Source organism: Myotis brandtii, unplaced genomic scaffold (genome assembly GCF_000412655.1).
Source record: "Myotis brandtii unplaced genomic scaffold, ASM41265v1 scaffold369, whole genome shotgun sequence".
Classification (NCBI taxonomy): domain Eukaryota; kingdom Metazoa; phylum Chordata; class Mammalia; order Chiroptera; family Vespertilionidae; genus Myotis; species Myotis brandtii.
The window spans coordinates 94,031-109,029 of NW_005364180.1; the positions used below are offsets into that span (position 1 = coordinate 94,031).

General features: G+C 61.9%; 2 protein-coding genes across 14 annotated transcripts in view; one reads left to right on the forward strand and one right to left on the reverse strand.

Moving 5' to 3' along the window:
• Positions 1-4,907, forward strand: part of TKFC (triokinase/FMN cyclase) — a 10,835-nt gene extending 5,928 nt beyond the window's left edge. For 4 of the 5 annotated variants that reach the window (XM_005872181.2, XM_005872182.2, XM_005872183.2 and 1 more), the window contains 12 exons: positions 218-310; positions 887-921; positions 998-1,082; positions 1,181-1,270; positions 2,017-2,133; positions 2,457-2,594; positions 2,731-2,868; positions 3,402-3,508; positions 3,601-3,704; positions 3,831-3,864; positions 3,964-4,053; positions 4,405-4,907. In XM_005872181.2, the coding sequence (XP_005872243.1) occupies positions 218-310; positions 887-921; positions 998-1,082; positions 1,181-1,270; positions 2,017-2,133; positions 2,457-2,594; positions 2,731-2,868; positions 3,402-3,508; positions 3,601-3,704; positions 3,831-3,864; positions 3,964-4,053; positions 4,405-4,569 (1,196 nt within the window). In that variant the 3' untranslated portion in view covers positions 4,570-4,907. The remainder of the gene's footprint in view (positions 1-217; positions 311-886; positions 922-997; positions 1,083-1,180; positions 1,271-2,016; positions 2,134-2,456; positions 2,595-2,730; positions 2,869-3,401; positions 3,509-3,600; positions 3,705-3,830; positions 3,865-3,963; positions 4,054-4,404) is intronic. The other variant, XM_014544553.1, reaches the window with a different exon arrangement.
• Positions 4,908-5,923: 1,016 nt separating this feature from the next.
• Positions 5,924-14,983, reverse strand: LOC102254200 (cytochrome b ascorbate-dependent protein 3). Of its 9 annotated transcripts, none has more exons than XM_014544561.1 (8): positions 14,750-14,983; positions 13,277-13,348; positions 11,955-12,044; positions 10,689-10,884; positions 9,496-9,704; positions 8,286-8,440; positions 7,693-7,849; positions 5,924-7,100 (listed from the first exon to the last, which is right to left on the reverse strand). In XM_014544561.1, the coding sequence occupies exons 4-8, from the start codon at positions 10,870-10,872 to the stop codon at positions 7,077-7,079; spliced, it is 729 nt and encodes a 242-aa protein (XP_014400047.1). In that variant the 5' UTR covers positions 10,873-10,884; positions 11,955-12,044; positions 13,277-13,348; positions 14,750-14,983; the 3' UTR covers positions 5,924-7,076. The 9 variants fall into 9 exon arrangements, with proteins under 9 accessions (XP_014400047.1, XP_014400041.1, XP_005872238.1 ...); XM_014544555.1 differs by having other exon boundaries at positions 10,689-10,954; positions 11,948-12,044; positions 13,277-13,470; positions 14,750-14,797; XM_005872176.2 differs by lacking the exon at positions 14,750-14,983 and having other exon boundaries at positions 10,689-10,954; positions 11,948-12,044; positions 13,277-13,899.
• Between the last annotated feature and the right edge of the window lie 16 nt (positions 14,984-14,999).

The window sequence follows — 14,999 nt, forward strand, 5'->3', positions numbered from 1 at the left end:
GGACTGGGAGCGTTCCCAGCAGCTGCAGGGGAGGGCTTGCCCAGTTGTTCCCCCGGGTGAGGGGTCTCCTAGGGGAGCCAGGGGCACCAGTAGCCTTGGGTCCCAGAGCCAGGTTTCTCTTTCATCTGAGACGGAGAGGCTGCCCCGCCTAATGCCTGCTGCCCTGACTGATGCCAGGAGCAGAGCCGTCATCCCGTTCATACCTCATCTCTCACAGGAACCCTGGGAGTGAGCTTGTCCTCCTGCACTGTCCCTGGTTCCTCCAAACTCACCTTTAATCTTGCAGCTGATGAGGTGGAGCTGGGCCTGGGTAAGTTTTGGCCACCCCTGTCCTAGCCGTGCCTGCTCCCAGGGTTATAGCCACATCTGCGCTGGGAGCCACCTGCCCGTCCTTTCAGCTTATCTGCAGCTGTCACATAGGTGCTGGGTGTTTTTAAATGGGCACTTGAAGCTCTTCGGGCTCCACCTGCCCGATTCTACTGCCACGTGAGGCTCCGTCCGTGCGCGGCCCACCTCCCTGCCTTGGCTCACATCACTCAGCGTCGCCTGCCACATGCAGCCTCCTTTCAAGGGCCGTTTCAAGGCCAGCGCAGCTGCAAGCTCTCCCTCTCCCCCTGGTGCTTCCAAAGTGATGGGCAGAGGCCTCATGTCTCCTCGCTTGGCTGCCTCTCGCTAAAGCTGCTTCACTATTACAAGTTCAGGTCATGGCTCTCTTCACCACAAGCCACAGCTCCTGGAGGGCAGAAACTGTCGTTTTCATTAACCTGCCCGCTTCTACCCCGCCCCCCACCTACACAGCACCTAGCCCAGCCCTGAGTAAATCGATAAAAACACGATGAGCCGATCCCAGGCCTGAGCGCCTCAGCAGTGACTGCTCTATCCACAGGCATCCACGGGGAAGCCGGTGTGCGCCGGATCAAGGTAGGCGGCCTCCCTGGCCCAGGCTGGTCTAAGGCCCAGGCCTCGGACACAGCTCACTCCTGGGTCCCTCCGACAGATGGCCACCACCGACCAGATTGTGACGACCATGCTCGACCACATGACCAACTCGTCCAGCGTGTCGCATGTGTCTGTGCAGAGTGGTGAGGGGCTGTTACACCTTTGTCTCCCAGCACCCCCACCCCACCCCACCCCGGGTGAGGGGCCCAGAGAGTCTCACCGGCGTCGTGTCTGCCCACAGGCTCCTCGGTGGTGCTGATGGTCAACAACCTGGGTGGCCTGTCGGTCCTGGAGCTGGGCATCGTGGCCGACGCAGCCGTCCGCACTCTGGGTGAGCCCCCGGAAGGGCCTGCTAGCACCCAGAGCTCCCTCCAGCCTGTGGAGCTGCACATACGGAAAGCAGCTGAGCCTGGCTGGTGTTGCTCAGTGGGTTGGGCCTAGTCCCATGCACTGAAAGGTTGCCGGTTCAATTCCCAGTCGGACGCATGCCTGGGTTGCAGGCTTGATTCCCCAGTAGGGGGTGTGTAGGAGGCATCCGATCAATGTCTTGTTGTCACATCAATATTTCTCTCTCTCCCTTTCCCTTCCTCTCTGAAAAACCAATAGAAAATTTATTTTAGAAAAGAAAAGAAAAGCAGCTGAGGTAGGGTCTTGTGGTGGCCCAGAGCTTGGGCTGTGCAGTCAGACGAGCCTGAGTTAGGTCTTCGCTCTGCCCTAATTGCGAGTATTGAGCCTGTCCCTGTCGTAGGGAGGGGTGAAAGTAACAGTGCCTCCTCATAGGTCGTTGTGAAGATTAAATGAGACTAAACATACCGAATGCCCTCAGCACAGTGCCTGGTACCTGTAAGAGCTCAGCAGATGAGACCTGCAGTGACCCACCTGCCCTGTAGAGGGGACACGGCCAGGGAATGGGTGACTCGGCGTTGGAGGGAGGCCCTGAGCAGACCTGGCCATCTCCCTGCTGGCCTCGGGCCCGCTTCCAAAGCCCTTGATCTTCTCTTACTCTGTTTCTCTGTTCCGGGGGAAGTACCACCCTTCTTGCCTTCCCTCATGGACGTCCGTGCTTTGCTATTGCAGAGGGCCGCGGGGTGAAGGTTGCCCGTGCCCTGGTGGGCACCTTCATGTCAGCGCTGGAGATGCCGGGCTTCTCTCTCACCCTTCTGCTGGTGGATGAGTCCCTGTTGAAACTGATAGGTGAGACCTTGAGCCTGGGTCATCCAAGCCAGGGTCCTTGTAGCTGGAAGGAGCCAGGGGTCTTGGGGAGACCCCACCAGAGGTCTCCTCATTGACCATGACCATCAGGCCCCCGGGGAGGGTCCCTTTTGACGTCTCCAGCTCTCGCATGACTGGAGGAGTTGGTGTTAGGCTTCTCCCCAGGGACAGCCCCTCTTCCCTTGTATACAGTGGGTACTCAGTACTTGCTTTTTGAGATGGAGGGAACTGGCCAGGGGGAATCCAGGTCCCACTTGACCCCTGGCCAGCCACCCCATGTCTAAGAGTCATCCTGCTGCCACTAGATGCTGAGACGACCGCGTCGGCCTGGCCTAACACGCCCAAGGTCTCCGTGACAGGGCGGAAGCGGACTCGGGCAGCCCCCTCCCGGCCCTCAGAGACCCCTGACTTTACTACAGAAGGTACCGAGCCCTGCTGTTGGGGTAGGTGACCCGGGCATTGGCCTGAGTCCCGAAGGGTGAGGGGTGTGCAGGGGCCCTAACGCCCATATCTCACACCCCATCAAGCTCAGCTGTGAGAGGGCCAGGTGCTCCTCCTCCCGCTGTCCTCCCCCTGCAGGCTTGATCTCGAAGCGGATGGCGCTCGTGCTGGAACGGGTGTGCACGACCCTCCTGGACCTGGAGGAGTACCTGAACGCCCTGGACCGTGTGGCTGGCGACGGGGACTGTGGGACCACCCACAGCCGCGCTGCCCGAGGTGGGTGCCAGGGCCCTCGCTGTCACATTTCTGAGATGTTGGCATTTCATGATCCAGAACAATTTCAGAAACGTTCGCAGTGCTTGCATGGGCTGCCAGCTTTCCTTTTGCCAAGCACAGTCCTGCAGAAAGCCTCGCACCCCATCCACCATTTTCATAGAGAACGGGCCTGCACCACTGCAGACGTGGGGAGTTGTCACTGCAGAACAAGGTGTCTCTTTCACAGGGAGGGACTAGGTTCCGAGGGAACTCGCTCTGTAGTACCCGGGCGAGTGCACCCGTCTTCATTGTCCAGCGTCAGTCAGGAAAACTAGTTAGTGCCTCTCGTGGGCCAGGCGACTCTGATACAGCAGTGAGCAAAGCAGATGAAAAGCGCGGCCCGCGTGGCTGGTGCCCAGTACAAGACCCAGGACGGCGTGGCGGCCGAGGAGGAGCATGAAGCCGGGAAGCGAGGCCTGGGGGGAGGCCTGCCACCGTTCCTCACCCTCTGCCTGCTGCGGGGCCTCTGACCTCCTCCCCGTCTCCGCCTGCAGCCATCCAGGAGCAGCTGAGGGAGGGCCCACCCCCTGGCAGCCCTGCCAAGATGCTCTCCGAATTGTCCCTCCTGCTGCTGGAGAAGATGGGAGGCTCGTCCGGGGCAGTGAGTGCTGCAGTCCCCGGGCGGAGGGTGACACGGCCCTGGGCTGGCTGCGGCCCAGGCCGGGCCTGAGTGTAAAAATTCTGTCCTCCCAGCTCTATGGCCTGTTCCTGACCGCAGCGGCCCAGCCCCTCAAGGCCAGCACTGACCTCCCAGCCTGGTCTGCTGCCATGGATGCCGGCCTGGAGGCCATGAGGAAGTGAGTGGAGCCTGTGCCTTAGCCCAGGGGGGGCTGGGGGTGGGAGTTGAGTGTCACCTGCTCCCAGCCAGGCCCTGCCCCACCCCCAACACCCCCTCCAGTGACCGCTTGTTCTCTCCCCTGCAGGTATGGGAAGGCTGCCCCAGGAGACAGGACTATGGTGTGTATGCGCTCAGCCCTTCCCCCTCTGATCGCAGAGCCCTGAAGGCCACCCTCAGTGCCAGGGCCTGTGCTCACGCCCCTCCCTCATCTTGTCCAGCTGGATTCTCTCTGGGCAGCAGGACAGGAGCTCCAAGCCTTGAGGAACCCAAATGCTAATCTGTTCCACATCCTGACCAAGGCAGTGGAGGTGAGTGGAGGGGCCCAGCCAACGGAGACAGGCTGGGAGCCAGTTAATACCCGTCCTGTGCTCGGCTCCCTCTCCTGAGAATGGAGACGAGTGCCTGTCCAGAGGGTGTGCAAGGCTAAAGATGAACAGAGCCCGGCCTGGTAACTGGGACCCAGCAGGTCCTCAGGAAATGGGGCCACAGGCCTTGCTACAGACAGGTGGGCGTGACCGCTCTGCCCTGGGGACAGAACAGAGGGCGCTGGCAGAGCTGGGACAGGAGGGTCCAGGGCCTCCCCCAAGCCCAGGCCTTGCTTCCAGGGCAGGAGGAGGCTGGAGGCTGGTCCTTACCCTGCTCCTCTCTGTCCCCCTCAGAGCGCAGAAGCTGCGGCCCAGGCCACCAAGGACATGATAGCTGGAGCTGGGAGAGCCAGTTACATCAGTTCTATGAAGCTCGACCAGCCAGACCCCGGGGCAGTGGCCGCCGCGGCCATTCTCCGGGCCATCCTGGAGGTCTTGCAGAACCTGGAGGATGCGTGAGTGCCACTCTCACTACTGTGCAGAGGCTGCCACTGTCACCTCCCTCGCCTCGCACGCCCATCCTCTACGTTCAGCAGCAACCCCTGCCAGCCTCCAGAACGACTGCAGTGTAGACTGCAGGCTCAGAGGGGTCACTGCCTACTCAGGGAAGGCGGGTCCCGGGCTCAGCCCGCTCTGCCCCAGCCCCAGCCGCCTTGGCCTCAGCAGTGAGGCATTTCCCTGGGGGCAGCACAACCGTAACTGGCATTGCTGACGTGGTGTCAAGACTCCCGGGAAATGCCTGCACCTGAGCCGGTGCCACTGTGAAAAGCAGCTAATAAACCGCATCGGAGCCAGAGCTTCTGCCGTCTGAGGCCCTGTCTCCAGGCGTGTGAGGAGCCGTCCTCTGCTGCCCCGGGCAGCGCTCAGCCCCTGGCGAGATGAGCCCTCCTTCCACTGAGACCCCAAGGCCAGGCCTGCACATCTGGGCTGGCTCCACCAGGACCCCAGTCCTGTCCACCCGATACACACGCCACACCCGACGGTGTGCTTTTCTCAGCACTAAACCAACAGAACCCACTGATCCTTCGGGAAGCCAGTGGGCACATGGGACACCAAGAGGAAAAGAAGCCACCATAGTGTAAGCTGGGTGGTGGCACAAGAACTGCGCCCAGGCCAGCCCTGCTCTAGAGCAATTCCGGCGGCACTGCCGGGCCCAGTGCGTGGTGGGCAGGGCAGCGCACACCCGACCCGTGCTCCGTGCAGGGGCGGTCCCAGGGCCTGGTGTGCCCTCACATGGACACGGCTGGGTCCCTGTTCTGCTTCAAACCAGCTCCAGAAGCTCAGGCCTGTCATTTAGCCTCTTGGAATCTGGGAAATTGAATGGCGCCCGCCTTGTGGGGACAATAGAAAAGGATCCAACGAATCGATGTGAAGCCTCAGCAGTCCGGGGGCCACTCACTGCGGGTTACTCCTCTCATTGGTGTCTGCACCCCACTTCCAGGTCCTGCGCCACCACCTACACTACAGCTGGTCACACTGGGGGGGCCCATCACTCACTCAGCCCAGGGCTCCTGTGCACCAGCCACCCCACGGTCCCCGACCGCGAGGCGGTTATCAGCGTGCGCAGACGCACACACCCAGCAGCTGGGGAGGAGGCTGGCATCAGACACCTGCCAGTGGGTCCCAGCGCTGCCACTTCCTGTTGGGTGACCTCGGGCTGGTGTGGGAGCACACACCAGGAAGTGCTGGGGCCACAGCAGGAGCAGCGGCTCCGGGCGACAGTCCTCTTAAGGCCTCAGGGTCAGAACTGTCCTGGGCTTTTCCTCACCGCCCAGAGCTCCCTTAACCACAATCTCATTTCAGTAGAAGAGGCTTTGGTTCTTAAAAACATATTTAATGAGAATCAGGCTTTACAAACAGGTGAAATGCCTACCCATGTGGTCGGGGGGGTCATGTGACCCAGCTGCCTGGCAGCCATCGAGGTGGCTTTGGAGCCTTCAGGCAGAGTCCTCCTGCTGGCATCTGGCCTCATCGCCATGGGCCGGAGAGGAAGCACGCTCAGACCCGGGCGTCAGCTGCTCGCCTTCTGCGCACAGCAGTGTGGCCCCGGGACCCAGCAGGACTCATGTGGCGGCAGGAAAAGCCAAAGCCCCAACACGTAGGAGACGAGCCAGGCCCCTCCCCCACTTCTCCAAAAAGCTCCGCTCGCACTGCCCTCTGCACGAGGCGGGCTGGGGCCTGCAGCAGCCGCTGTGGGAGCAGTGAGGCACTCGTGCTCAGCGAAAACCTGCGAAGGTGGCCGTGGTCCTCGGCTCTGCTGGGACAAAGCACCCAACGCTGGTTGTGTCGTGGGGGCTGGGGACAGGCAGGGAAGCCCTAACCTGGCGAAGGAGAGTAAGGCACCCCTGCCAGCCCTCCCCGCTGGGACAGCTGGGGACAGCAGGTTCCAGGCTCCTTGGCTGCCTGGCGGGGACAGGCCGGATCCAGGTCCCGGCTGTAGCAGCAGCGAGAAGCGATGGCGCCACACGGTCACAGTGGACTTGAGATGAACAGAACGGCGAAGAGCAGGCAGCCTCAGTTTCCCTGCAGAGCTGCTCTGTCATCCCCTCCCTCCCAGCCTCAAGTCCAGGGGCCAGCCATGGCGGGTGCCTAAATGACATGCACGTCCCAGGGAGAGCTGACTTCACATTACAGACGGCGCTGGAGTCGGGCCATCGGAGCTGCTGGGACTTGCCACCACCTCCCGAGGTGTCTAGGGAACCAGCTCGGCTGGACTTGAGCCAGGGAGCAGGGGTGCGCACGCAGCCAGGGCAGGAAGGGCCTGTGTACAGGGAGGCCCTCACAAGTCGATGCCAGGAAGGAGAGCGGAAGTCAGAGCACCGAGAGACGCATAGGCAGCACGTGGCGGAGAGAGCAGCCCATGGGGCGGGCGAGGTGGGGGCTCGGCAAACTGCCGGGAGCCCCAGGTAGAGCAGAGGTGCTGAGGGAGTCCAGACGCACCCCAACCGCTCCTGTGTCCCCTCGCTTCACTCCCTTTCACGCAACAGGGGCTGGAAGACAGCAGGCGCACAGGGTTAAAGGCCTAATGTCAAAACGGCCCCTGACCTGCAGGCATCACACCAGGTCTGGGCTGTTCACACAGACCCCAACCTTCAGTCCCCAAGTCACAGCATCTTTCAGGGAAGCCCGAGCCCCTCAGCCTGACACCCCCCTCACCCCACCCCTCAGATGCCGAGTGGCCAACAGGCAGAACCTGCTCCAAGTACTCAGCTCGTCTGCAAGCACCTGCGAGACCAGCCTCGAGCTGGGAACACAGAAGTGACAACACCCCTCTTCACGCCCAAGGCTCCCCTGGGGAGGGTGAGGCCACACTTTCCCTCCTGAAGCCACAAGAATCTGCGGAAGGGAGTAACCCCCGTCCTCTCCCGGTGGACCGGCCCCCGGGAGCCCCGGAGCCTGGGCAGCTGCATCTGCTCCGATGGCGGGGATGGGCTGGCCTGACACCAGTGCCCCACCTTCCAGCTGCCCGGTTCCCCACCATGTTCCAGGGTTAGTCTTCCTGGTAAGGCCCACGCCTCTCCTGGTGACCATTCTCTAGACCCAGCCCTCCCCCAGCCTGGCCGGGGAGACCAGGGCCCGCACCTGTCCTTCGGTCGTGATCCCCACTTCCGGGCGTTTCCAGGATGAGGCCTGCAGGACGTAGAGCACCAGCAGCCCGAAGGCCACCACCAGCATGCCAGTGCCGTTGGCAAAGACAGCCTCGCCGGGCAGGCTGGAGTAGGGCCTGGTGGCGTTCTTCCTGTGGGTGACCAGAAACGTGGGCCCGAGAGACTGCCCCGGTCCTCGCCCGGCGCGAGACCCTGCCACACGCACAGAGGGTGGCGAACTCCCAGGACGGGACCCGCAGTGCTGACACGCTGCTGAGCCCCAGCCCCCACAAATACCTGCAGGGCGCCTTTCCCTGAGAGGAACTCATTTGTAAGTGGCCCTGACACAGTGTCCATGTCGTAGGGCAACCCGAGGACTACGTTAGAAGAGTTTGGTGCAGCAGGTGCTAAGTCTGTGTGATGCTAGACAAATACCGACGGACCGATTTGCCAAGCTCACCCAAGAAAGGCCGCTGCCTTCCAGACCAGGACGCCCGGCCCCCCAGACCCCCCTCGGCAGGGCTGTGACCACAGAGCCATCTGAAGACCCTGCTCTTTCCCCTCCACGCAGAGGGCCCACCCACTCACAGGCTGAAGAAGAGCTTCTCATTGATGCCGGAAATGACGGACGCCATGGCCAGAGCGAGGATGGAGGCTCCGAAGAAGACGTGGACAGGCTTAAGGAGGCTGCGCAGCCACAGAGACGCCCAGGGCAGCAGGAAGACAGTGAAGCCCAGGAGCCACTGCGACGCAGGGAAAAGGACCTGAGCCGCCCGTGACCACAGGCGCCTCCGACTGGTCAGGGGACCTTCTCCCTTCGCTCCCAAAGGATGGAGGCTCCGAAGAAGACGTGGACAGGCTTGAGGAGGCTGCGCAGCCACAGGGACGCCCAGGGCAGCAGGAAGACAGCGAAGCCCAGGAGCCACTGCGACGCAGGGAGAAGGACCTGACCACAGGCCCCTCCGACTGGTCAGGGGACCTTCTCCCTTCGCTCCCATCAAACCTCCCACCAGGAATTGCCCCAGCACCACCGCGTCCTCGCTGTGATCTGTTTCTCCTACACAAACAAGAACCTTTCATGACTGCGCAGCTACAACCCCCTCTCCTGTAGTCATCCCTGCTGGCCTCCGCTTCCTTTCGTCCTGGCTCATAACCCCTGCCCACGGCGCTCTGGAACCGCAGGCCAGCAGGGCGATGGGGGCAGGGTGATGGGCGCAGGGTGAGTGCGAGAGCCACAGTCTCCATGGCCCTTTCAAATGCCCACCTACAGGGTGTGCCTGCAAAGGCCGCCTCCACGCAATGAGCGAGACCAGGGCCCGCGCCTGTCTTTCGGTGCTGATGCAAGGCCCCTCCGACTGGTCAGGGGACCTTCTCCCTTCGCTCCCATCAAACCTCCCACCAGGAATTGCCCCAGCACCACCGCATCTTCGCTGTGATGTTTCTCCTACACAAACAAGAACCTTTCATGACTGCACAGCTACAACCCCGTCTCCTGCAGTCATCCCTGCTGGCCTCCGCTTCCTTGCGTCCTGGCTCATAACCCCTGCTCACGGCGCTCTGGAACCGCAGGCCAGCAGGGTGATGGGCGCAGGGTGATGGGCACAGGGTGAGTGTGGGAGCCACAGTCTCCATGGCCCTTTCAAATGCCCACCTACAGGGTGTGCCTGCAAAGGCCGCCTCCACACAATGAGCGAGACCAGGGCCCGCACCTGTCTTTCGGTGCTGATGCAAGTGAAGCCCCAAGCAGAGCCCATGGCTGATCCGGCGGTGGGAACCCTAAGGAGGGCAGAGCACCCACCTGGCAGGCGAAGAAGAACACGGTGGTAATGCCCAACCAGCTGTGCAGGGAGTAGAGGTTGGCGATGTGCTGATGGTTGTGATATCTGAAGACGGCCACCAGCCCCAGCACGGTCAGGATGAAGGCCAGCAGGTGCAGGGACGCATGGGCGATTTTCCAGGGCAGCTTGGGTCCCACCCAGGACTGGGGCAGGCGGTACACCAGTGACGCTGCCGGAGAGAGCAGTCCAGGGCTCGGCCTCCTCCCCTCGTGCTCGCCCCACGTTAGGGGATTACCCACATGTCCCCACACAGCCTCCGACGAGGGAAGGAGGAAATGCCAGGACATGATCAGGAAATGCTAGGACACTCATCGGCGTCTTCTATCCTTGCATCATTTCCGCGACACCGGCCAGCCGTGAAGGCAGGAGAGAAGGGACAGGGATAAAAAGGGAGGAACTGCGATACCCAAGGTGGTCTGGAGGCAGGTTTGCCGGTTAGGTGACCCGGGTCCAGATCCTGGCTCCGCCTCCTAGCCACCTGGATCCTCTTTCTAATCTCAGCGTCCTCATCTGGAGGAGGGTAACAATAGAGCCCGCCTCACAAGCTTCTTGTAAAAGCAAAATGGGGTGATGACCTGAAGCACACGGGTAAGCTGCTCTCACAGTGTCCCCGTCGTCCCCGTTTACAAGTGGGGGAAGGAGGCCCTCCTGGGCCCCACGCCCAGCTCTGGACGCTCGGGGCCAAGATGGGTCCGGCAGGAGTAAGCAGACCCCTTATGCAAGGCCCTCTAGGCCAACAGAGGCGTCCACCTCCTGCTCCCAGAGCCGGACGGCCAACTGCAGCTCCCAGGCCCAGCCCCGCCCGCCCATCTCTGTGAAGGAAGCTTCCTTGAACAGCCATGCACGTGTTTCCGTCCTCCACGGCCACTCTCGGAGCACAGAGCAGAGCTGAGTTGCTGCAACACCCACCACATGGCCTGCAAAGCCTGATCCTACTCCCTGGCCCTTTTCTAGAAAATACCTGGGAAGCTGCCCTTTCCACATGCCCCATTCTCACTGCTTCTTCCTCCGAATGACACCTGGGCCCAAAGGCAGACCAACCGCCCGACATCCACAGCCCTGAGCCCAACAGTGACAGAGGCCAGGCCCGGAGAGGGACTGCTCTGCTCCGTCCAGGCCGGGCCGGCACGTCTCCCACGCTGACCTCACTCACCAGCGCTGTAGACCACCACCAGGCCAGCCACCATGAGCACCGGGTGACAGTTGAACGTGAGGATGCTGCCATCCCAGGCAAAGCCACCGTGCCAGCTCCACATCCAATAGACGGTGAAGAGGACACACATGGAGCCCAGGGAGGACAGCGCCAGGACCGACAGGTAAAAGCGTCCCTCGGCCATTCCGGTGAGGCTCCTGGAAGCAGCAGCAGCAGCGTGTCCCTCCGCTCAGCGCGCCCACACCCGCGAAGACCGCGCTCTCGGTCTGAAGGGTGGACACTTTTGTTTCAGTTCCCCTGGGCACCACCCCGTGAGGCCAGACCCCTGGTTAGGGACCGTGACTGAGGCCCCACCCCCTACCTGGCAGCACACTGGGCACCCAGCAGGCCCGGGGCTGGCCCAGAGTGGCGTCTCCTCTGCTGTGGCCGGTGCCAGGGCTCTGGGCCCACAGGGCCCGGAGATAAAGAGCGACCTCCTCACGGCAAAGAGGGGCAGGAATCAAACTCCAGCTGGATCACACTGAGGCCGGCCCGCACTTCGGACAGGAGCCGGCACACTCCCTCGGGCCACCGGGAGGACGGCCCTGGGCCCCGCTCTACAGAACAGCTCTTCCCCGATGGTGAGGTCTGTGGGCCGGGCCTGCCCTTCCCTCCCGATCCCCACACTCCACACCTTGAATTGGGCGCGGCCTCGGCTAATCCCCAGGCCTGGGCCTTCCGCTTTCTCTTCCTCTGGGGAAAGTCCAGAGGAGAAAAGAGGAAGCGAGAACTCATGCTCTAGAAAGCAGGAGTTTACAGTATGTCCTCACCTGACACGGTCGGTGGGTTCTTGCAACTGTGGTGAACTGACAGACGATGAAGCCAGTTTCACCCCAAGCCTCCTTGTTCTAAACAAGAGTGAAGTCCCCAACGCGTCTCATCCATGTTAAATGAAACGACATTATTCGAGGACCTGCTGTATTTCCACCCGAACTGATAACTCAGAAAGCAACTCTGGTGCCAGGCCTGGAGGGCGCGAGGCCCCCAGCTGCCCTTACAAGTCAGGCAGGTGGGCGTGGGGCGTAGCGGGCAGTGCCACTGCCTTCAGCTAACGGGCAGGGGGCGCGGGCCCCTTCTCCACCCCACGGGCTCACCAAAAGGTGGCACTGTGGCTTCCTGCAGGTGAGGCCCCTGGATCTGAACCAGCTCACAGAGGGAAGAGGGGCCCTAAAGGGTGGACCGCCTCACAAGCAGCGAGGAGGGAGCCCTTTCCTCCTTACCGTAGACCCGGGCAGGCTGCAGAGCGGCGGCCTGGCGGGGCGAGGCAGGGCAGGGCACTTGAGCAGGCACGCAGCACGCAGGACTCAGTCTTCTCAGCTGGAAGAGGGCACAGCTGTGAGGACATAACTCGGTGAGGCAGCTACGAGCAGACCCACACTGGACCCTTACGCACACGATGCCGTGGACTCCGCTTAGCAAGCCTGTGAGGAGGTACCTCCCCGTTTTACAGATGAGGAAGCGGAGGCTCAGGAGGAGTAAGTAGCTGGCACTAAGACCCAGTCACTGAGCAGGAAGTTTCAAACCCTGACCGGTTTGCCTGCAGGGCCCATGTTTTTTCCTTGACCACAGGTTGTCGGAGGGAGTGAGGGAGTGAGAAAATGTACGTAAGGACACAGTGAAAGTCAAGTATTGCACTTTTCTTAGTGTCGTCGCTAAGAAAAAACCTACCAACAAAAACCTGAAGCTCGGCCCTAGCTGGTGTGGCTCAGTGGATAGAGCATCGGCCTGCAGACTGAAGGGTCCCGGGTTCGATTCCGGTCAAGGGCACATGCCCAGGTTGTGGGCTCCATCCCTAGTAGGAGGTGTGCAGGAAGCAGACGATCAATGATTCTCCCTCACCATTGATGTCTCTTTCTCTCTCCCCCTTCCTCTCTGAAATCAATAAAAATATGTAAACAACAAAAACCTCAGGCTCATGGCCCTCGTGCCTGCCCAGGCCTCTCAGTGGCCCTGACTCTGTGCCAGGCCACCTCTCTCCAGCCAGGTGTCCACCTAACTGGAAACAGACACTGAGCTCTCAGGCGGCGATCCAAGCTGCAATCACCTCGGGTAAAGGTCACCTGAGGTCTGCGGAAAGAAGCCAGCTTCCACGAGGCTGGAAGGGCACAATCAAGCCATCAGCTTCCTCCCTCCTCAACCCGGAGCTCAGAGCTGTCCCTTAGCTCCTGCGAGAGCAGAGGGAGCCTCAGGTCACCAGATGCTCAGTCACCCCCACCCCACCCCGCCCCCCGGGGAGGGTTAAGTCAGCAAGAAGGAGCTCTTGGTCAGTGGGCTCCACCCATCAAACATCTACTTTCAGCATTTTCCTTTGTTAAAGAAGAAAAGAATATAATCCAAAAGGGACTGGACCCACGCCCTGGCAGAGGTCCTGTTACTGCGCTGGGGCAGGCGTGGAACCGGGCACAGGGCACAGTACACAGACGAGCCCTCCCTCTGCCTGAGATACAGCCACGCAGAGGACAGGGAAGGACGCGGGGACGGAGCAGTCAGACGCTGAGAACACCCCCTCCTGCACTCGGAGGGCAGGCGGTGCTGGTCCAGGTGCTCACCGCGGCGTGGCCTCCGGTTCCGCCCTCGCTTCTCGGGGACCCGTTCTCAGAGACGTCCGTCCGAGAACTCCTCTGTGAAGGGAGGATGGTAGGTGGTTCAGTCTCGGCCGGCCGTCCCGGCTGTCACACCCGAGCACCACCTCTGCTGATGCAGTGCGAGCAGTCACAGGCGACGCCTTCACAAAGGACCGTGGCTGTGTTCCAAAGAAGCGTTACTGACGGACACAGACTAATTTCTTATCATCTCCACATTTTACCCTTTTCAGTTCTCTTCAGCCACTTAAGAATGCGCAGGCCCTTCAGGGGAGCCCGCTGTGGCCCGTGGTGAGGCCTGCCGACCCGACTTAAGGGGTCTGCCCTCCAACCTAAACCTCTCCTGGGGCCTCGGCGGGAGGGTTCTCCGTCTCCCAGGCTGCACACAGCTCGGCCCGGCAGGATCGGTAAGGGCGCAGCCGGGAGACCTGGGGCGCAGCAGGGAGACCTGGTGGGTTTGGCTCCAGGACACCACAGCAAGGCGAGTGTCGCAATAAAGCCGGCGGAACCTTTTAGCTGGTGGAGGGTCCTGCCTTTGTAAGAAATGCAACAGCCGTGAAGCCCCACAAAGCGAGGGCAGCCGAGGGAGAGACGCCTGCGTGGCCCAGGCAGCTCTTCCACTAGGAAAAGGCTCCATGTCAAATGCGTACAGTGTTACCTTTACAACTTGGAACGCAAATGGATGAGAGAGAGGACAGTCGTGTTGTTGCTCTCCCTTCCCAGGTGGAGGGGGGCTCTAGGAATCCGGAAGCTCAAGTCCTGAGTGCTCGAGCACGCGCACCCCTCCTTTCTCCCAGGTAGGTTCGCTCTCTACACCCTAAGGGTCCCCACAAGCCCTGCAAGCAGGAGAGCGGCGGGCAGCGGCAGCGCGTCCCGGGCTCACCCTGAACCCGTCTCCAAGGCCCCTCTCCTCCGCCCTTCCGGAGCCAAAGCAGCCCACCCCGGCCTCGGCTCTCTCCTGCGGCTGCGTCTACCCTCAGCCCCTCCGTCCCTGTTCCATGGACCCCAGCTTTAATGAACGTCCTCTCAAAAAATAAAAATAATAATAATAAAAAACGCTGGCTCCAGAGAAGAAATGGGACTCGGCCCAGGAGAGCAGCTGGGCTGGCGCAGGAACCCTGGTCGCTCCCCGCACTGGAGGGCTCCTCACCTCCGAGGGCGGCCAGGGCTCGGGACCGGGGGACCCCAAGTTCCAGCCCCGAGAGGCGGTCCCGACCAAGCGCGGGCGAAAACCAAGGCGCCGGGCTCCACTGCCGACGCGCCTTCCGGAGAGATTCGGCGTCGGCACAGCCACCGCCGGTGGGAGGAAGGCCCGGAGACGGTGTCCCCTCCCTAAAGGAGGAAACTGAGGCCGAGCGAGGCCCGCGACAGTGCGAAGCTGGGCAGCAGCAAAGGCAGCGCTCGAACCCGGGCCCCGGAACTCCCAGCCCGGGCTCTCACCCCCGAACCACGGTGGGACGCAGCGGAGTCTGGGGTCTCCGAGACCCGCCTCTGCCACCCGGCGGCCGTTCTCGAGGGTCCCAGGTGAACTGAGACAGAACAGCCACGAGAAGAAACCGCACCGGGCACCTCTGCCCGGAATAGCCTGGCCAAGCCGCGTTGACCATTTAAAGGCTCAGGGAACTTCCGGTCGCGCGCGGGGCCGCCTGGGAAATGAAGTCCGGAGTCGCCCTCTCCTCGCGCGCCAAGC